Raw genomic sequence first — 23,200 nt, forward strand, 5'->3', positions numbered from 1 at the left:
AATATATTTTTATTATTATTATTTATTTTGTTTTATTTATTTATTTATTTTTTATTTTTATTTTTTTTAAGTCTACCAGGGGGTGAGATGGGATGGGGGTGGGTTCTAAATATGTACAGCTGCTTTTTGTTTTGTACTACTGTTCCACAGAATAAAATTCAATAAACAGTTGTTAACAAAAAAAAAAACTATTATTATATAAAAACACTTAAAGTCTGATAAGCACGGTAATGGTCAAAATTTAGAATTAAAAAATGTGGAATTAATTTGCTTCACTTATTTGATCAAAAATACAGTAAAACTGTAATATTTACCTGAAATGAATTAAACTTTAAATAAAATAAAATATATTTAAAAAAAAAATAATTTATTTCGGCTAGTTGTCAAGACAATTTTCATTTTCATGTAGTTAAACTTGATCTACTAACTATAAGTAAAACTAACCCTGACAAAAAAAAAAATGTGTGTGTGTGTATATATATATATATATATATATATATATATATATATATATATATATATATATATAAACTAATATAAATCACAAGAAATTGCTAAATTGCTAAAACTTTAACTTAATAAAAATGAAAAATGAAAACATAAAAATAAAAAGTAATTCAAAATATTATTAAAAACTTATACTCGTATCTCAAATGACACTAAAATATCACTGTGCTATATTAAGAGTTGCGGTCCTCTCTCTCTGCTCTTCTTCTTGTAGTGTCATGTTCTACAAACCAGTGCATCAGAGCAGTTCTGACAGAGCTAGTTATATCAATGTGATATTTATCACCTCAGATAAAGAAGAAATTAATGTGAGAATGAGGTCGTACATCACTGCAGGTTAGATTAGGTGTCAAAGAAAAAAATCAATGACGAGACCATGTTTGCCTTCCTCAGACGCAGCAGAAAGTGACAAAAGGCAAAGTCGCCTCGGGTCGACAACGCCACCATGACATTTAGCCTCAAGTCCTTGTTTGGTAGCACTGGGAAGACAATAGACCATTTTGATTCCAAACACTTTATGTACAGTTTTGGTAATTTTAGTACACTTTAATTCTGTTACCTTGTAAGAATAATCCAAAATTTCATTCCACCCCTCCTAGTGTGTGCACGGATCTTTCCCTCAGTCTTTAGTGCAGCTGTGACCCCGTCTATCAGCCCTACTTGTGTGCGTCGGTGAAAGGGAACGGAACAGATGGGAATCCAATTGAAGAGATGAGATGCTCCTAATTACCTAATGAGCAAAGGGATCGGCTTGATTTGTCGCTTTAGCACTCTTGTTAGGTTAAGTGGAGGGAATCGACTAAGGAGCCATCGTGGCTCAATCTATCCTGATCTTTTCCTCAAATGTCTGCAATACTGGAAATCAGAGGTGGGGTCTAAAAAGATACATTGTCTGAGATCTGCAGTATGTTATAAACCCTGAAACTTCTATAATTAGACAACTATATTCTATTTAGTATTTACTTCATTATTTTATTTTGTTTTGTTTTATGCTTTGTTTCTCTTTTATTTTATTTTACTTTATTTTAGGCTTTTTTCTCTCTCAATCTTTTCACAACACTTTGTTTTATATTCAAGGATTTGTATTTAATGTATGTACATTTTATGTATGTATAGGGATGTATTTAAGTCTTCGCTAAATGAAAGCTTACCTATATCTTCTAATATCTTTGTGTTTGGAGCAGAAAGAAAAATTATTTTAAAAACAAATTTTTAAATCTCAAAACTATGAAATCTCATCCATATTGATATTCTGATGCAAAAATTGATTCTTATTTTTTTAATTTAGTAGTTAGTTACTTTTTTCATGTTTTAGAATTTTGTATTTTTAGTGCAAAATTAGCTTATTAAAGCAGCCGATTAATTTTTTCAGTTTAATGCGTTAAAAATATTTAATGCAGTTAACGCAGGGGCGAGCTAGGGTTGGCCACCCAACTCACAACTGCTGCATCTGTCTAATTTTTCTTGACAAGAACCATTGTTTATTTAAAGCAGAGCGTCTTTATGACCACATCAAACCAGAGACGTTTCAGACACGAGCAGCGCTTTGCTTCAGTATATTAAAAATATTCTGTCTTTGTTGTTTCTACATTAATTTGAAGATTGAATGTGAAATTATTGCAATGTAAAAGTCTTTTTTTTTTTACTTTAATGTTAGGTGGGATTAATCGTGATTAATTTCAGAAAAAAATAGCAATTAATTCATTTTTTAAATCGATTGACAGCAATAAGTTAAATCTCTAATTATTAATTTATTTATTCAATTGTTCATTCATTAATATAAATTCTAATTCTAAAATCTCATCCATTCATATTCCAATTCAAAAAAGAGGATTCAGAATTTAAAGTCTTATAGACCAAATTTTTTTGTATCTTTTAAAGCTCTATGACGTTTCTGCAGTTCTTTAAAAATACAGTATATTGATTTGGAACCAAATTCTATTACATTAAAACTAATTTATAGTAAGATATCCAGTCAAAAGTTCACAAATGACACAACACAGACATTTACCTGTGGCTGTTACCCTTCGCATTCAGAAAAAATATGACTTATGCTAACAAACCATCACTTGACATTCTGCTCTGAGTTTTAACGCAGCTTTTAATTAACAATCTTTTAATTAGCAGCCATACCTAGATGCATAACGAACATAAAGGTCCATATGTTAATCCAGGCATCCTGTATGTCCTGAATCTGTACTATAACTGTAAGTACTCTCTGGGAGGAGAGTTTTCAGCCTCTGTTACTATGAAGAAGTGTGTGTGTCCATGTAATCTGTGCTTTGAGGTGTGTGTAGTTACGTACGGGGGCCAATCTCAGAGTGTGTGCCGTGTTTTCCTCATCCGTTCTGCCGTATATTGACCATGTTGCACATTATAAATCAAAGGCGGCGAGGTTCTCCTGCAAGTGTCTAATGAAAGCTCATTTTTAACGTCACTAAATGGTCCTGACAAAAAGTCTAATGAGGAAATCAATAATTCAGCGATTGTTGTCCTGCTTATACTAATAGATCCAGGTTGTTGGGGCTGGGATCCAGCGAAGAGGGGGCCATTTTTTATTGTGCGGTTTCTGCACATCAGCGTGTTTTAAAAGGTTTTTTCCCCCGCCGCGGACCCCTGATTGATAATCTGTTCTGGATTTGCGACTGATGCCAGGACTTTGGTTGGATTCAAGTTATGGGCATTTAAGAAGTGCTGCTGCCATTAATATAAATTTAATCCATTCTGTGTGAAATTAGGGGAAAAATACCTCTCACCTCCCCTTTAATTACAGAGGTACAGATTGATGTTACAAAGATAACGCTTTAAAATGCTTTTATGCATTTATCTTTTTTCTTCTTTTTCATTCTTGCTGAAAAACTACCGTGCTAACAAACACTGACTGCTCGCCAGTCTACTCCTTCATCAAAAAATGAAAATTTACTGAAAATGTTTTCATGCTCAGATGTAGATGAGTTTGTTTCTTCATTAGAGCAGATTTGAAGAAATTTAAAATTACAGTACATCACTTGCTCTCCAGTGGAACCTCTGCAGTGAATAGGTGCCGTCAGAATAAAGCTCCGTTCACACTGGCAGCGACTTTTGCCGCTGCATGCTGCCAGGGGCTGGCGATGAGGTCGCTAGTGGGCGTTCCCACTACTGGTTGCCTTGACAGCGAATCAGGTTTGACTAAATATAATCTAAATCTAAATTAAATCTGTACATACAAATAAAAATTAATGAGAAACAGAGCCTACTTTCTTCCATTGCGTATGTTTATCTACGGCTGAGAGGAAAACAATCACATGAGCTCTACTGTCTTCTTTCCTATTGGCTGTCGCTCCCGAAAGTCGCTTTTCATTTGCATAAATTTGAAGGATTCTGAACTTTGTCGCATCGCTGGACACACCCCATCCGGTCACTGTCGCCGGAAATTGGCAGCTCTCCATTGACATGAATGGGATCGTGTCGCTTTGTCGCTGCGTGTCGCTAGTAGTGTGAACGGGGCTTAAGAGTCCAAACAGCTGATAAAAACATCACAATAATCCACAAGTAATCCTGTTTTGGTCTTTTTTTTTGCTTAGAATCAGTGCTTGATTTGGTATTATTTCTCTCCTGATTCAGACGAGATGACTTTACCACTGGAGAAAGAAATATTATGGATAGAGGACTCGGAAAAAAAGGTTTGGAGTTTTGGAAGATTTGTTTCTTATAAACACACAGTTTTTCACTTCACAAGACATTAATTGTTTAGACTCTCATTCTGACGGCACCCATTCACTGCAGAGGATCCATTGGTGAGCAAGTGATGTAATGCTAAATTTCTCCAATTTTTTTCCAATGAAGGAACAAACTCATCTACATCTTGGATGGCCTGAGGGTTATACACTCACCGGCCACTTTATTAGTTACACCTGTTCAATTGCTTGGTAACACAAATTGCTAATCAGCCAATCACATGGCAGCAACTTAATGAATTTAGGCATCTAGATGTGGTGAAGACGACTTGCTGAAGTTCAAACCGAGCATCAGAATGGGGAAGAAAGGGGATTTAAGTGACTTTGAACGTGGAATGGTTGTTGGTGCCAGACGGGCTGGTCTGAGTATTTCAAAAACTGCTGATCTACTGGGATTTTCACGCATAATCATCTCTAGGGTTTACAGAGAATGGTCCGAAAAAGAGAAAATATCCAGTGAGCGGCAGTTGTGTGGACGAAAATGCCTTGTTGATGTCAGAGGAGAATGGTCAGACTGGTTAGAGATGATAGAAAGGCAACAGTAACTCAAATAACCACTCGTTACAACCAAGGTATGCAGAATACCATCTCTGAACGCATAACACATCGAACCCTGAAGCAGATGGGCTACAGCAGCAGAAGACCAGACCGGGTGCCGCTCCTGTCAGCTAAGAACAGGAAACGGAGGCTACAATTAGCACAGGCTCACCAAAATTGCACAATAGAAGATTGGAAAAACGTTGCCTGGTCTGATGAGTCTCTATTTCTGCTGTGACATTCAGATGGTAGGGTCATAATTTGGTGTAAAGAACATGAAAGCATGGATCCATCCTGCCTTGTCTCAACGGTTCAGGCTGGTGGTGGTGGTGTAATGGTGTGGGGGATATTTTCTTGGCACATTTTGGGCCCCTTAGTACCAATTGAGCATTGTTTAAACGCCACAGCCTACCTGAGTATTGTTGCTGACCATGTCCATCCCTTTATGACTACAGTGGACCCATCTTCTGATGACTACTTCCAGCAGGATAATGCACCATGTCACAAAGCTCAAATCATCTTAGACTGGTTTCTTGAACATTACAATGAGTTCACTTTACTCAAATGGCCTCCACAGTCACCAGATCTCAATCCAATAGAGCAGCTTTAGGATGTGGTGGAACGGGAGATTCGCATCATGGATGTGCAGCCGACAAATCTGCAGCAACTGCGTGATTCTATCATGTCAAAATGGACCAAAATCTCTGAGGAATGTTTCCAACACCTTGTTTAATCTATGCCACGAAGAATTAAGGCAGTTCTGAAGGCGAAAGGGGGTCCAACCCGGTACTAGCAAGGTGTACCTAATAAAGTGGCCAGTGAGTGTACATTTTAAGCAGATTTTTGTATTAACTATTCCTTTAAGCCTTTTTATTGTTCTCATGCCAATTACTGAGTCCTGCTTCTCCTTTATTTTTCCTTTAACCAGATCCCTTTTTCTGCTTTGGATTGTGTAATTCTCTAAATCTCGAAATCCTTGCTGTTTGGTCCCTTCTGTAGAAGGTTCAGGTGTGTGTGTCTGCTGGTAATGAAAGCAGATGGTGGTTTGTTCTGGTGAGGTCACTGATCATGATCCTGGTCCCAGAGAGACTTTGTGTGGGGTGGGGTGGGGGACAGGGGTCCGGCTCCACAGCCCACTCTTAATTGAAGGGGCAGCTAGATTACCCTCTCTGAACCCTAGCTGGGCTCTGTGATGGTAGGGGTTTGCGCCATGTGCTTCAGTTTTTGAGTCATCCTGGATATCTATCAATTTCATGCCAAGATGAGGACCAGACAGTCTTTGTGGATTACTTTAGGTTATGCATTACTCTAAAGCATTTTGATTTTGAGCCTACAGTCTTACAGTTACCATGCACTAATATTAAGGTTCTGGACATTATTTGTAATATTTCAAAATAAACATGTACTGGATTGAAGCAACTTAAGTATATTTAATTATCCATACATCATTTTACCATATTGTCTTTTAAAGAACATTTATTTGTTCATCTGTGAGTCATCATTGTATTGCATTACATTATATTTTTGCCTCCACTATAAAAACTGCTGCTTTGATTAAACAATTAAGCATTTAGATACTCTTTTTGTTTGAGAAATATAGAGTGATGACAACTGATATTTATATGCATTTTATGTAGTTAACCTGTTATACTGTCATAAAGATCTCATTGATTTACAATTGAAACTATCAGAATTTCATCTTACTTTTTGGCCATATAAATATCAGTATCTGAGTCATAGGTTAAATGTTTAAAAAAATCATGCACAATAAAATATATCGACTGATAACCATTATGGTATCTGTATATTCTGCATCCTAGTTACCTGCTCAGATATTTAACACCATGCCTCACCACTGTAATTAATGATAATACATTATCCATAAAAAACTGACACAACTTGTTGGTTTCAGGACGAAGAATAAGCTTTGGTACTTTGAGTTTGGAACCTCAGAGACCTTCTCTGCAACTTGCAAGAAGCTGCATGATTATCTTGAGGTGGAGGTAATGAGAATAAACCCACATGCCTTATCACCTTTCTAACACTTAAACACTCCCTGCTGAACCACTGGAAAGAACTGAAGTGTATTATTTTAATGCAAAAAAAGTACATTTTGACAATGTCTTTCAAAATTTATTTGTATTCACACAAAATACTGATGATTTTCAGAAAGCCCATTATGTTTAGTTTGTTAGTGCTAGTGCAACACTGATAGATTTTTTATTCATTATTGATTGATTTATCGATCAAGTGAATTATTTGTTCACTCATTGTATAATAATTGTAATTTTATCTTTCTCATGTTTTATAGTGTGATGGTGTCACCCTAAACCTCAGCAACATCTCATTGGAGGGCATTGCCATCCTGAATATTCCCAGCATGCACGGCGGTTCCAACCTTTGGGGAGAGAGCAAGTAACAGAGGGTTCACTGTCGAACAGGGAAGAAGTCTCCGGAAAAGAAAACCCCAATTGTTGACCCCAAACAACTTGTTTTTTCTGTCCAAGGTATACAAACACTCACTCTTTAAATATTTTGATATATTTTTTATTTATTTTAATATTTTCTTTTTTAACCATTGTTTTATTTATTTTTTATTTCATTAATTTACATTTACTTTTTTAATGTATTCATACATTTTTATTTATCATTTATTATTTACTGGGGGTCTAGTCGAACATATTTTCTGTGGTAATCAACATTATGCCATAAATGTTGTCAATACAGCTTAACTTGCATTGAACTTGGAACATTTCTTTAAGGGTCACCTTAACATTACTTGTTTGCAAAGTCCTTGTCTTCATAACTGATTAATCAAAGGCAACGTCAGAGGAACTTTTCTTTCATGATGAATATTTCACCAGTGACACATTGAATCATGGCGAGTGGCTTTTGTTTGGGTTGAAGGGATGCAGTTTTAATGTCAGTGTTTGGGATTGTCAGTGGCTCTGTAATGGCTTGTGCTAGCGTTGGTGGGCAGACCTGTCCAATCAAAGCAGACTCAACTGTTCCATGGTAAAACAGGCTGATTGGGGTTTCAATAACTTTCTAAAGCAGCAGGCTTACTGTCACATACATCTGCTGCTGCCACTAGCTGTGCTCAAGGGTACTGAAATGACCGCCATAAATCAGAGCCAGGCCTGCAAATTCCTGTTTTTCATAATACAAAATTCACACAATTTTCAAACAAAATTGTGAATCTTTGGTGCTTTGTAGTCTCGGACTTAGACGGTATGTCCATGAACCGCCCACAGTCTGTTTACTGACTGTTTAATACTCATTGCACACAAAACTAATCACTGAATTTGCCTGATTATTAGGATATCACACCTTTGAAATATGTTCCTTTTTTTTGAGGCACTTAGTAGCAATTTAACTAGATAAACTGTCTTTAGGTTATGTTTGTGAGATAGTCAGAATAGTACAAACATATCTCTGTACTTCGGTTTGCTAATAAAGCCTGTCTCTAAGCAAAAATATAGTTTGTGATAGGTAAAGTTATGCGAGATGCAACATCATGATGTGAGATACTGTATAAAGCCATAACATGAGATATAAAGTCACATTGTGAGATATAAAGTCAAAATTGTGATTTATAGAATCACATTGTAAGTCATAATATGCTATTCAAAGTCCCATTTGTGAGATATAAAATCTAATTTGGGAGATTTGAAGATCCATATATGTTACCCTGGAGCATAAAATATGTCTTAAGACGCTAGGGTACATTTGTAGCAATAGCCAAAAATACATTGCATGGGTCAAAATTATAAAAATTATCTTTATGCAAGAAGAGCAAATGCTGTGTTGCTGATACAAGTGAGATACCAAAACGCATAAACCCTTACACGTAGTTGCCTGCCAAATGACATTAACCCAAATCCTGTCAAAGTGCAAAAAACAGTAAAGACTTGTTGTTGAGATAAACACTTAGATGTTCCCTCCACGGAGAATCATCAAGGCAGAACACTATTCACTAATCTAGAAATGTGTACGCCGGTTGTCACCACGTTGGGGAAAATCCATGTATCGTGCTGCTTTGAGAGCATTGATTGTAGTTTTACAAAATCTCTTCGGGCCGTTATCATGGGACCATTTGGGATCACAAAGAGCAGAATGACGGGTGAAACGTCAGAGCCTGTTCGAGTCTTACAATCACAGTATTCGAGGTTCCCTGATGAGAAATCACCCATTTGAAAGAGATTGTCAGTTTGACTTTCTTGTTTAAAGAGTTTACTTGCTTGGCCCAGCTGCTTTCTTTCCAGTCAGTATGGGTGAAAATGAAATATAACCTCTAGTATGAGTATACTTATTCATGTTTTGTACAGTACATCAATATCGGTACATTTACACGCCATAACTCTGTAGTATCTCATTCATTAAACTCTTTAATCTGTCCACCTCAGTTAAACCCCAAGTACCAATCCATTATCTCAGGTGTTGTTAGTCTGAGACTGTTTTACGGTTCATCCAGCCCCTTGCACTCTTTAATTTCAGTCAATACGAGTCAGCCGCTGATAAATGCATCCATTTGTATCATGCATGTTTGCTCTAATATCCTGCTGCTGCATCTCTGCTGCAGCTCTCAGTAGAAATGAAGCGCTTGGTGAATAAAATCGGCTTCCAAAAAAGAGAGCAAAAGTACAAAACCCTTTACGCTCCATTCTATTCCATTTACTCTGGAAAAAAGATCGATTGATTGGTGCGAAGGCGCCCACAAGCCCAGGTTTGGACCAGAGAAGGCACTTAGCCTGGGAGCCTCGCCGATGGTTTTGAAAGCCTTCGTAGATACGGCTTCATCTGAAGGAGCTCTGAAGGTGAGAGGCCTGTGCTTGTCAGATTAGTCGAGGGAGCATTAGCTGGATGGTAAACAGGGAGTGCATTAGCCCCCGAGGCCCGGCTCTCAGATGGGGTAAAGTCTGACCTTTCGGGAGCAGTTGAGTGGCCCTGCTGGTGACGCTAGGAGACAGGCCTCCTCAGGTGGAAGGGAATGGAGGCGGGCTGAATTATTCAGCATGGATGTGGGCTGCACTGGGGCTACTGATGTCCCCTGACACACTGTGCGAAAGCCCCTCAAACCCCCTCCCGCGCACCTCAGCCCTGCCTACGCCTGTCGCTCCATGTGCGTCATGAGCAACACAGGCTGTTCAATCACACAGAAAAAAACCCCAAAAAACAGGTGACAAGAAAACACCATTATCAGGTGCATAGGCTTGTGTATGTGTGTGCATGTGCAAAAGAAAGAGGTTTGTGTTCAAAAGTGGTGCTTTGGTGTCAAAATATTTTTTTCTTATCCCAGCTTTACATGCAGAGTCTTTTAGAAATGGATGTGGAGGTTGAAAGTGTAAAAAAAAAATGTACATTTTTCAAAAAAGTTTAAAAAATGTCTGTTTGTTTAAGCAGTGGACTTCAACCAATCATGTCAGCTATGGGTGAGGCTATTTGATTTAAAGCAGTTTTATTGGAGTCTTCAGAAAAACCTGTTTGAAAACAGTCATTATTTCTGAAATTATGTTTGGTGATTCTAGTAGTATGGAACTGCACTTTTTAGAACCAAGGGGTTAGGGTTTGGCCAGTTAACCCCTCCTGGTATATTATGTGCATAAAAGGATCTTTCTTCACTGGCAGCTATTCAAAAAGCCATGTAAATTTATTTTATTAATATTATTTTAGTTAAATGTAAGTGTTTTTTTTATTTATTTAAGTGTATTTTTTTTATTTAATTTAATTTAAATGTTGCAAATTTTGTAATGATTTAATTAAAAAGTTATTTAATTTAATTTGATTGAAATTTTACTTTTTTTATTAGAATACAATTAGAACCTAATTTTTTGTTGACTAGTAGATGTTTCACCAGCTGTGTCCAAAATCGCATCCTGTCTGAGTAGGTATTACGTTTGAATTTGAACTTATTTTGATAAAAATAAAATATTTAAAAAATATAAATTTGATTAAAAAAAATGTTCTATATAGTATGAATCTGGATAGTATGAATGAAATTCAGACGTACTATATCCGGCATGTTGTTACTGTCATGTGACCTACCAGCGTCAGTTGTGTCACTTCACTGCCATTCAGAAATCCTCTCCCTTGGCCTCATGGGATAGTAAAGTGTCCATCGAATACGCACTTAACAATCTCGGCAGAAGTTGTAGGTCATCTGGGTACTTTTCGCCTACTGTTTTGGAATACTGTTTTTTCGCATACTATATACTATAAGTATATATGATTTTGGATGCAACTCTGGGGCAGCATGTGCTAGCTGAACATCAACTGGAATGAAAGGGAATGCTAACTCTTGGTGTTGACATAATTTCCTGTAATTAGCTTTTCATTATGACTCTCAGAGCATGTGAAGCTGTAGGTAAAGAGTGTGTTTAGAAATCCCCTCAGACTCTCTCTGACGCTGTCCATCGCTGATGACAGACCTCTGCGTGAGCTCTCAGCCTCACCAGTCTTGCAAGCCTGACCCTTTTAGAGAGCAGAGCCACTGTGGTCAAAGGACTGTGTACACAAACACACACACACACACACACACTCAACGCACGCAGTTCTTACTTCTCACACTTTTTCAAATCCCAGCAAGGCCTCGTTCACAGCCTGTCTCCTTGACAACAGTTGAACACAGCGTTGGTACAACAATCCAAGAATTTGTGTTACCCCGTTACCTGTGGTTGCCAGACAACTGTAACCAACTCTGTTTTGTTGTGTTTAGCTTTTACATTTTTACTAAATATATTCCTGCATTGCCCTTAGGTACTTGTGTAATGACTTTTTCCACACAAATGACATTTAACTTGTGAATATGTGAATGGACTTTCTGATCCTTGCTTCTGATAGGTCAACAGTGTTTGAGCCATGCAACAATACATTTTATAGTAACAGTTATGACTCCAAGCACTACCTAGCACCCGCAGGGGATCAAAATTGAATTTATACAGAATATAACAGAAAAAATTGCGAGAAATTTTACAATTTTAGCCACTAAATGAGCTCATTTAAAAATTTGATGCCTGCTACAGGTTTCAAAAAAGTTGGCACGGGGGCAACAAAGGGCTGAAAAGCAAAATATTTTGAAAAGATTCTGCTGGGAGAACATCTAGCAACTAATTAAGTTAATTGACATCAGGTCTGTAACACGATTAGCTATAAAATGGATGTCTTAGAGAGGCAGAGTCTCTGAGAAGTAAAGATGGGCAGAGGCTCTCCAATCTGTGAAAGAGTGCGTAAAAATATTGTGGAATACTTTAAAAACAACATTCCTTAACGTCAAATTGAAAAGGCTTTGCAAATCTCATCATCTACAGTGAATAACATCATCAAAAGATTCAGAGAAACTGGATAAATCTCTGTGCTTAAGGGACAAGGCAGAAGACCTTTGTTGGATGCCCATGGTCTTCGGGCCCCCAGATGACACTCCATCACTCATCAGCATGATTCTGTCATGGACATTATTAAATGGGCCCAGGAATACTTCCAGAAACCACTGTCGGTAAACACAATCCGCCGTGCCATCTGCAGATGCCAACTAAAGCTCTATCATGCAAAAAGGAAGCCATATGTGAACATGGTCCAGAAGCGCCGTCGTGTCCTGTGGGCCAATGCTCATTTATAATGGACTGTTTCAAAGTAGAAAAGTGTTCTATGGTCAGACGAGTCCAAATTTGACATTCTTGTTGGAAATCACGGACACCGTGTCCTCCGGGCTAAAGAGGAGGGAGACCTTCCAGCGTGTTATCAGTGTTCAGTTCAAAAGCCAGCATCTCTGATGGTATGGGGGTGCATAATTGCATACGGTATGGGCAGCTTACATATTTTGGAAGGCACTATGAGTACTGAAAGGTTCGTCTTCAAACTCTTTTGAAAAGAAGAGGAGATACTACACCACGGTATACATGCCCTTCCCAATATTTTGAGACCCGTAGCAGGCATCAAATTTGTAATGAGCTCATTTTGTGTATAAAATTTAAAAATTTCTCAGTTTAAACAATTATGTTATCTATATTCTATTGTGATTAATATAGGCTCATGTGATTTGAAAGTCTTTTAGTTTTCATTTTATTCAAATTTTAAAAAACGTCCCAACATTTCCGGAATTCGGGTTGTAGGATTAGAATAGAACAATAATATACAATTTAGTAAATGTAAGGAGCAAAATAGAATAGAATAGAATAGATGTAAGATCCATGATACATATGCACAGTAAGCCATAGTGCTAGTGGCAAGAGTTTGAACTTGGCTCGCAACATTTCCTTATCACATTCCCTCTCTTTTTCCATCTCACTAAGATTTCAAAAGTGGCTAAAGCATAAATAGAAATGATTAGAGTGCAACAGACCTAACTGGACCTTGCGCTAGCGGTCAGAGCTTTGCCAGCACTCGCTTCTGTTTATTTGTGTGGTTTGACTGTTGCCTGTCTGTGGACTGAATGACACCGTGTGTGTGTGTGTGTGTGTGTGTGTGTGTGTTTGAGGAGGAGGAGAGGAAGACTCATAGGAGCTGTTACTGAACAGATGGTCCCAGCGCGACACTGGACCTCCGACCGAGGAAAAATCAATGCTCATAACTTCAAAACAAAAAAGAAATTAATAAATATGTAGGAACACAAGATTGCTTTGCATCAGTGTCGCATTCTAATTAATAGGTGTTTTGTTTGTGGGTTGTTGGTGTTTTTTTCTCCCCTCCTTTTCTCCAACGGTGACAATTTATGCTTTTTTAGAGCGGAAAGCAGACTGTGAAGATTCCAAATCAAGCTTGTCTGCTTTTTTTTCTCTCCTTCTCACACGCTCCCCCCCTTCCGCCCAAACACACCTCCACTGTCTGCTCCTCATCTTCTCTTTTGGTCTTTCTCCTCATAATCTTTTCCCCCTGACGTCCCCCACGGGTCAGGCTCAAGCGTTTGGTAGAAAGCGGATGGTTTAAAAGGCTAACACATTTTGACAGGGATATTGATATTGGTTTTGTGTTTTGGAGGGAGAGGACTGCCTGTTTGGGCTCTTTGGTTTGTGTATCTCACGTACGTTAATGATAATGCTAAATAATTAACTTTAGGTATTAGCACATATCTTGCATGTGTTACATATTTACATTTTGTCATTTAGCAGATGTTTTTTTGCAAATGAATTATAAATGCGAAAAATCACAAGCAATTTATCATACAGGACACAACGGGATTTACTATAAAAATGTATTATCTAAAGGAAATGAATTTGTTTATGGTGCATCCAGATAGAACCAGGCAGATTGATTCAAGATTCGTTTTCTGGATCTAGAGTAACTGGCAGGTCATTGTAAGTTTGGAGACTTTAACCAGACTAGACTTCTTATTTAATTAAATGATGTGAATGAAAATGTCTGTTAGGAACAGAATTTTCTAAGATGAAGGTCTGCTCAAGTGCAACTAGTCTTTTTCATTATTTGATGGATGTTTGCTCATTTTAGATCAGGTTGACCTCATTAGTTTTTCTATTTCTTTTCTGCCTGTCATTAGTTTTCTTTCTGTCTCTTAGACCCGTCTGATCAGCTGTTGGAGGTGGTGGGGCTGGAGGGGGCAATGGAAATGGGGCAGATCTACACAGGTCTGAAGAGCGCAGGCAGACGTCTGGCCCAGTGTTCCTCCATCATTATCAGGTTACATTTCATTGTAATTACAAATCAACCCCATCCTCCAGTGTGGTGTTCCTAATATACTGAATTTAGAAATGTTTACTTGTCCAATTAAGTAGTGCTTTTCGGGAACATTATTTCTATAGTAGAACCCTTTATATTATGCTTTACTTTTTCTACAACAAGTTTAAGCTGTATTTAGCTAGTTCTTTTATTATTAAGCTAATACAATTACAATTAAGGCAGCTTTTAGAAACTTTTTATGATTTTTGATAATATTAATATGTTGTTACGGTTTCAAAGTTTAGGGTTAAGGGTTTTTTTTAAAGAAATTTATACTTTTTTACTCAGCAAGGGTGCATTAAATTATTTAATTGTGACATTGAAGACATTTATAATTAAAAATATATATTTATGTTTCAAATAAACACTGTTCTTTTGAACTGTCTATTTGTAAATGGTCCTGAACAAATGTTTTCCACAGCACCACAACTGTTTTCAACATTGATTAAAATAAGACACTTTACTTGCAGTAAATCAGCATATTAAAATGATTTCTGAAGGATCATGTGACACTGAAGACTGGAGTAATGATGCTGAAAATTCAGCTTTGGGATCACAGGAATAAATTACATTTTAAAAATATATTTAAAAAGAAAACGTCTCGGTTACGTATGTAACCCTCGTTCCCTGAAGGAGGGAATGGAGACGTCACGTCGGATGACCGACGAAACTGGGATCTCGCCAGAGAGACCAATCCATTTCGAGTGTAACTAAACGAGCCAATGGACATTGGCATGCGATCATTGCATCCAGCTGCCACTAATCACAGCGTGAGCATAAGAGGCAGCAGGTGCACCGCATTAATTCATGCTTTCGCTGAGGATCCGAGCCGGTGACCCGGCAGCTCAGCGGGGGTACAGCGACTGTGGCGACGGGAAGTGACGTCTCTGTTCCCTCCTTCAGGGAACGAGGGTTACATACGTAACCGAGACGTTCCCATTCAGTCAGTCGCTCCGAGTCACGTCGCATGACCCGACGAAATTGGGATCCCTACCAAAGCGCTACATGAGCTGCACCTTCCAGTGCCCTGTGTAGGCCTCCTGATCCTTCCTATAAGGCAGACGATAGGACCGGGCTCTACACAGAGAAGGTCAACTACCGTTGTTCCTTGAGCAACCCAACAGTAGGACTTGGATAACACTGGGAAGCGTGCCCTTCCGCTTGGAAGAGGCACACTGTGGAGTCACCTCCTCCCAGAGGGGGTTAAGTGACATTTAGACATGTGAAGTAACTCCGTAGGGCCCTATAGCACATGGAAGTCTCTGAGATGGCTTAGGCTGCATCATTAGAGATAGCAGAACGTGGTCTGTCAGGGGAAACACGGCTGTAATAAGCATACCGTGGAATACACACATGGGATCCCGACAGGGTCTCTCATATGGGCACTAGCCTCACCCCAGATTTCAAGAATTCATTGGCTGAAGGCCTGGCACCGGACGTTCCGCCACGTCTGGGCACCGGAGTGCTGGAGGACTCTACAGGGTTAAGGAACTCTCTGGAGAGTTAGGCGTAAGGACACCACAAGCCGACTCTGAGCCGGCCTCTCAGTGCCACTACCCGTTTGAGGTGAGAACACAGGAGGAAATCGGTTCGACACGTAGGCTATAAAACCTAGCGAACGTGTTTGGAGTCGCCCAACCCGCAGCTCTACAGATGTCTGCTAGCGAGGCACCACGAGCCAGCACCCAGGACGATGTGACACCCCTAGTGGAGTGAGCACGCAACCTGAGCGGGTAGGGCACACCTTTTGCTTCATAGGCTATCCAGTGGGCCATCCTCTGCTTGGAGACAGCCTTCCCCTTCTGCTGTCCTCCGTAACAGACAAAGAGCTGTTCTGAGGTCCTGAAGCTCTGAGTTCTATCTACGTACTGTCATAGTGCGCGTACAGGACAGAGCAAAGCTAGGGCTGGGTCTGCCTCCTCCAGGGGCAGCGCTTGCAAGTTCACTACCTGGTCCCTGAAGGGAGTGGTAGGAACCTTGGGCACATAGCCGGGCCGGGGCCTCAGTGTTGTACTGGAGTCAGTCGGCCCAAAATCAAGGCACGATTCGTCAACCGAAAATGCCTGCAGGTCCCCCACCCTCTTGATTGAGGCCAACGCAGTCAAGAGTAGGGTTTTCATAGAGAGAAACTTCAACTCGGGCAAAGGCTCAAAGGGGGCAGTATGTAGGGCTCTTAGCACCAATGCCAAATCCCAAGAGGGTAGGGAGAGGCCTCCTGGTCCCCCTAAGAAACCTGACAACCAGATCGTGCTTCCCCACCGACCTACCCTCGGGGTCGTGGTGAGCGGAAATAGCAGCAACATAAACCTTAAGGGTGGAGGGGGACAGCCTACGCTCCAACCCTTGCTGCAAAAAGGAAAGCATGGCTCTGATTGAACATCTCCGGTGGTCCTCATGGTGAGAGGAACACCATTCGACGAATAGGTTCCACTTCAGAGCATAGGCCTGTCTTGTGGACGGTGCACGTGCTGAAGCGATAGTGAGTGCTACCTCCTGGGGTAGGTCACCTTGAACCTCCGCGTCCCATCCAGGGACCAAACGTGGAGTTTCCACAGGTCTGGATGCGGGTGCCAGAGGGTGCCCCGTCTCTGAGAAAGCAGATCGGCCAGGGAGGGCTGTCGCGAGGAGCATGAGTTCCGGGAACCAGGTCCTGTTGGGCCAATATGGAGCCACTAACAAGACCTGCTCCTCGTCCTCCCTGATCTTGCTAGTAGGCTCACTGAGGGGAACGCATATGTGCCAGAGCATCCGTGCCGAGCGTTGCCTCAGTTAGGGAGTAGAACCACTGGCAGTGGGTGGTTTCCGGAGATGCAAACAGGTCTACCTGAGCAACTCCGAACCGACTCCAAATCAGCTGGACCGCCTGGGGATGGAGTCTCCACTCCCCTGGAAGTGCTGCTCGAGACAGCTCGTCGGCTGCCCGATTGAACACTCCTGGAATGTGAATGGCACGAAGAGACCTCAGATGCTTCTGACTCCAGAGGAGGAGGAGCGTAAACCACCTTGCCGGTTGATATACGCAACGGTCGCAGTGTTGTCCGTATGGACCAGAACGTCCTTGCCCTGAATGCGCCCTCTGAGGCGGCTCAAGGCAAGGCGTACTGCCAGCAGCTCGAGGCAATTAATATGGTAACGCAGTTGGGGACCCGTCCATACCCCTGACGCTGCGTGCCCGTTGTACGTGGCTCCCTAGCCGGTGGCCGAGGCATCTGTGAATACCACAGCATGCCTGGATACCTGCTCCAGGGGCACTCCTGCCCGAAGGAACGAGGGCTCTGACCACGGGCTGAAGGTTTTGCGGCAGGCTGGTGTAATCTGAACCCGGTGAGTACTGCGTTTCCACGCCCACCTCGGGATTCGGCCATGGAGCCAGTGCTGAAGCAGTCTCATATGGAGCAGACTGATTGGAACTATAGCCGCAGCTGCAGCCATATGCCCCAGGAGCCTCTGAAAGAGTTTCAGTGGGACCGCCGTCCTGCCTGATAAAGTCTTGAGGCAGTTCAGCACAGACTGAGCACGTTCCTGGGTGAGGCGTGCTGTCTGGTTGACCGAATCCAACTCCATGCCGAGAAAAGAGATCCTCTGCGTTGGCACGAGTTTGCTCTTTTCCCAATTGACCCGAAGGCCCAACTGGCTGAGGTGCCTGAGCACCAGGTCCCTGTGTGCGCACAACTGCTCTTGAGACTGTGCAAGTATGAGCCAGTCGTCGAGATAGTTGAGGATGCGCACACCCCGTACTCTCAGGGGAACAAGGGCCGCCTCTGCGACTTTGGTGAAGACGTGAGGCGAAAGGGACAGCCCGAAGGGCAGGACCTTGTACTGATATGCCCGAACCTCGAACGCGAACCGCAGGAATGGCCTGTGTCGCGGGAGAATCAAGACATGAAAGTACGCGTCCTTCAGGTCGATCGCTGCAAACCAATATAGGGGACGGACGCACCCGAAAATGCGTTTCTGCATCAACATCTTGAATGGCATCTTGTGAAGTGCACGGTTCAAAACTCGCACATCCAAGATCGGTCATAACCCACCGCTTTTCTTGGGCACAATGAAGTAAGGGCTGTAAAACCCCGACCTCATATCGGCTGGAGGGACCGGCTCTATCGCGTCCTTCGCCAGCAGGACTGCGATTTCCGCACGCAAAACAGGGGCATTGACGGCCTTGACTGAAGTGAACCGCATGCCCCTGAACTTGGGGGAACGCCGGGCGAACTGAGGGCTAGCCAGGGTCCGAGAGACCGTGCCAACGGGACCAGCGATGTACCCGCGGAGGGGCAGCGAGGTGGAACTGGCCTGTGACGGCCTGGCCTGTGACGGAAGGGGGCGGGGTCTGGGTGTGTAGTGCAACACTCACCTGATTCCTCCTCGTGCGGGAGGAAACACAGGAATCCGGCTTGAAGCTTGTGACAGCCCGACGTTTGACGACTTGAAGCAGAGACTTGAGTGCTACTGCCCTTACCTGGTTCCACGAATGGGCAGGAGGGGTGCTCTTGGGCAACCACCCGCTGCCTGGCGAGAGGAGGAGGGAAGTGATCCCGTGATGCACGGTTCACCACTCTCCTCCTCTTGAGACCCAGATATAGAGGAAATCGCTCTTTTATTGAAGTTTTGGGTACCGCTGGAACAAAAACAGAATGAAACAAAAGATTCTCCACCCGGCCCCAGGGAGTGGTGCGGTTACCATCTCCCAACAAGCAGTCTCTTCCATCTCTGGGTCGCCCGTCTCTGGGCCTCTTGCAATTGCGCTTGCCGCCAGGTTTGGCGGGGGCCTGGACGGGCTGAGCGTCCTGTCTGAGACCTGGTGGAAGGCTGCTGCGCGGGAGCGGGGGCGGCCGCAGGGGCGTGCCCACGGCGACGAGCAGGCTGAGGGGCTGCAGCCGGGGTGGAAGCAGCAGGTTTCCTCCGGCGCATGATGTGTTTGATCGCCTCAGTCTGCTTCTGTGCTGCCGAGACAGCGTCACCAAAGAGGCCGGTCTGTGACACGGGAGCATTCAGGAACTGTACCTTCTGCTGCTCCTTCATGTCAGCGAGACACAGCCAGAGATGGCGCTCCTGGACCACTAGCGTGGACATCCATCGCACGACCCAGAGACTGTGCGGTCACCTTCGTCGCTCGAAGCGCGAGGTCCGTCGCAGCACGCCAGGTCGTGACCACCCTCGTACAGGTCTTTCAGGACTTTGGCCTGGTGGACCTGCAAGTAACGCCATGGCGTGGAGGGCAGAAGCCGCCTCACCACAGGCTCTATAAGCACTGCCAGTTAGACCTGACGAATACTTACAGGCCCGTGAAGGGAGACACGGGTCACCCCGCAGGGTGGTAGATGCTGTTGGACATAGTTGCATGGCCACAGACCGCTCCACCAAGGGGATGCCCGCATACCCCAAAGTAGCCCCACCATCGAGGGTGGTGAGGGCGGAGGAGCCACAAGATTTGTTTCGGGCAGTGAAAGGTGCCTTCCACGATCTTGTAAGCTCCTCATGCACTTCCGGAAAGAATGGCACCAGAAACCATTCATCCAGCCTCGAAGGATCAGGACGCGGTGGAGGATTCCACACGAGCCCGACATTCTCAGCGGCCCGGGAAAGCTCATAGCTGTCATCTCTGGGTCTGGCTCGGACAACGCTACCACACCCGAAGGGGGCAACACAGCCGAGTCGTCATCCCCGGAGAGAGAGGGCTCGCCCTCCGCTGCAGCGATCGACATCTGGTCGTCAGAGAGAGCACCGAAGGAAACGCATGGTGCACCCCGTCCAGCAGAGGGCCCAGCACGCTCCTTCGGCAGCTCCACCAGCTGCGGGGTGCTTGAGGGGTGAGGAGCTCCACTTGGGGAAGCCCTCACCGTGATCCTCAAATCACCTCTGACTCCACCGGACGCAGCGTCACCCCGGGTGCCAGGACGAACGCTGGATCGCGGCAGAGGGACTCCGCCATGTTTAACATAACGGAGTCTATTACGCAACTCCGAGATGGTCATGTCCCCACAAGAAGAACATGAACCATCCACGAAAGCTTCCTCAGCGTGGTGAATGCCCAGACACGTGAGGCAGCGATCGTGACCGTCCTGAGGCGCCAGGAAACGACCACACCCAGAAACGCACGGGTGATAAGACCTCTTTAAAAAGACGCGATCATCCGTGTTGCTCTTTTAGAGAAATTCGCTCTTTCAGTGCTGAAGCACGCAGGGGAGCTGGCCACCGCACACTTCTAGTGTGACCGTCCTTTCCTTCCCGTAGGATCACGACCACCGCTGCTGCGCTGTAACGCCAACACTCGCTCGATCTTTCTCACTCGTAGGATAGGAGAGCAGCAGTGATGCACCGCCACTCGGCTCCGAAGCGAAAGGATGAATTAATGCGGTGCACCTGCTGCCTCTGATGCTCACGCTTTGATCAGTGGCAACTGGATGCAATGATCGCATGCCAATGTCCATTGGCTCGTTTAGTTACACTCGAAGTGGATTGGTCTCTCTGGCGAGATCCCAATTTTGCCGGTCATCCGACGTGACTCGGAGTGACCGACTGAATGGGAACAATTGTTTTAAATTGTAATAATAGTTCACAATATTACTGTTTTTACAGTTTTTTTATCAAATAAATGCAGCCTTGCTGAGCATGAGACTTCTTTCAAAAACATTAAATATTGTACCAACTCCAAGCTTTTGAATAGTTGTGTATTATGTAAAGAGACTACATAGAATATTTATACAGTACTTTGACTACGTTCAAAGTTCTTTTGCCACATTGTAAGATAGAAAAATATTAAAAATGGTGCAGAAAAACCAAAAAAGTAACATATCTTGATGTTTACTGATATACTGTGCTGCATATAACAAAAATAAAATGTTTGTGTTTTACTACTTTTAACATATTATTCATGTTTCAGTATTATATAACTATGTTCCATTGACAGAACCAGTAAAGCTCTTCCTATGCAAATAGATGGTGAGCCATGGATGCAGAGCCCATGCACTGTAAATATGGCATGCACATTTAATATTGTTATATGCTTAAATGTCCTTTATATTGCATGTGTTAATCTTTTTATGAATGTTTAAGCGTAGGAATATTTTTTAGAGCATTTTTCTCACTTTGCGTTTCCTTCTAAACCGGCTTTAGTTGGTCAGTCTTAGATTGTCCTGATATCTTGTGCAAAAATCACAGCACCGTTTTACAAGAAAGCTGAAAATAAGATCCAGCCTGAAACAACCACCTCATTTGCAAAATTCAAAGCTTTGTTTGCTTTTAATTAAAGTTTCCTTTCTCTGAAAGCATCTTTTCTGAAGTGCAGTGTTCATTTACATATACTTCATTTTGTCGATGCCTGAAATCCAAAAAGCATGACAACACAATTAATTGGAAGGAGCACTTGTACCTGTAGATTAAAACTCTGGTTAAAGATAGACACCAACAAAATTGTTATCATAGCAGGTGATCTCCATGGCAACCTATGGCTTCATTGAGGCTTAATTAGTGTCAGTAAACGTAAGGAATGCTTTTGAGACACTACAGTCAATATTCAGGTGTTCCAGCTTATCCTCAGCAAAAGTGATTATGCTAATCCATTTTAGGTGGAGCTGCATTGTATCAGTGTTTGCTTGTGAGGGTTTGTGTGTAAATTATTGGCATTGCATGATTTTTTTTGTTATATATTTCATGCAGTCAATGTGGAAATAAATGAAAATATTCATTTTTTTTTCTAAAACTATTCATTTACCAAATAATATCACTAAATACAGTTTTTTTTATAGTATTTAATTGTTTAGTTCGTTTTATTCCACAGAGGAACATCAAGTTTATTTATTCATAAAAATAAGCACCTAATTTTATCTTGTCTTTCTAAATTGTTCCAGAGAGACACTAAAAAGGGCATGATTCCAATAAATTTGCATTATATATGAACACTCTCGATTTCACCCCATATGTTAAAAAATGCCATGTTGACTCTTCCTCTTAATTAAGCTTAAATGCACCAAAGGTTTTCTTTTTGAGGTGTTTAGCACCATTTACCTTCTGATTGTCATTACTGTGTCTGAATACTTTCATGAACAAAGCAAATGGGTGAATTCAAAGAGAAGAGCTTGATATTTATCATCACCTTTGATGTGGAATTATAATTGACCCACAAATAGGGAATTCAGCACCTAATTAAATGTGACAGGAACAAAGTTAATAAGCAAGATTTTAATGATACTTTCACTTCACATTCTACTCCATTAGTTCACTGGCTGCTTTTTTACCATGTTCATGTCTTGGAGGGACTATTTGGCAAGTTATGTGCCTTTATTTGTGTACTATGCCAGTTCATATAACATTTATCTGTCATATCTTCTCTCATCTGATTGTCTTTTATGAATTTATATCATATAACGTAAACATTTTCACATCATATTTGTTTTCAATCTTTCCGACAGATTAAAATTGTGCATGAGAATCAGGCCCGTATGCTGATGGGTCCTCCTCAAAGCTCTAGCTTCTTCTCCTTCTTTCGATGTGACCGCAGAGAGAGTAAAGACTGACAACCCACGACACCTGAGATCAACGCTACACCTGCTGTAGAGTTCATGTGAATGGTGAAAACCATTGTGAAGGTTCCTGACAGCTGCGGTTAGGCTACAGATTTCAGCTGATGACTTCAGCCACCAGTTTGCTGTCTCAGCTATTTGATTAAACTGCCATTACGCAGCACAAGCCAAGCACTGGGAGGAAAAGCCAAACTTGGGGCAGTTTTTTGTTCACAAATGTTTTGGTATGTTTTGGCTCAACTGGAATTG

At 42.1% G+C, this 23,200-nt stretch overlaps 1 protein-coding gene across 1 annotated transcript in view; it reads left to right on the top strand.

Moving 5' to 3' along the window:
* The window catches only part of LOC306853863 (diacylglycerol kinase beta-like), a gene marked incomplete at both ends in the record, with an annotated part of 58,085 nt that extends 35,140 nt beyond the window's left edge, over positions 1 to 22,945 (top strand). Inside the window, 6 exon segments of the mRNA XM_079391513.1 lie at positions 6,673 to 6,763; positions 7,072 to 7,176; positions 7,180 to 7,267; positions 14,270 to 14,390; positions 21,340 to 21,400; positions 22,841 to 22,945. Coding sequence (XP_079247639.1) covers positions 6,673 to 6,763; positions 7,072 to 7,176; positions 7,180 to 7,267; positions 14,270 to 14,390; positions 21,340 to 21,400; positions 22,841 to 22,945 — 571 coding nt within the window.
* Between the last annotated feature and the right edge of the window lie 255 nt (positions 22,946 to 23,200).

The sequence above is a fragment of the Barbus barbus genome (genome assembly GCF_936440315.1).
Source record: "Barbus barbus genome assembly, chromosome: 34".
In the NCBI taxonomy this organism is placed as follows: Eukaryota; Metazoa; Chordata; class Actinopteri; order Cypriniformes; family Cyprinidae; genus Barbus; species Barbus barbus.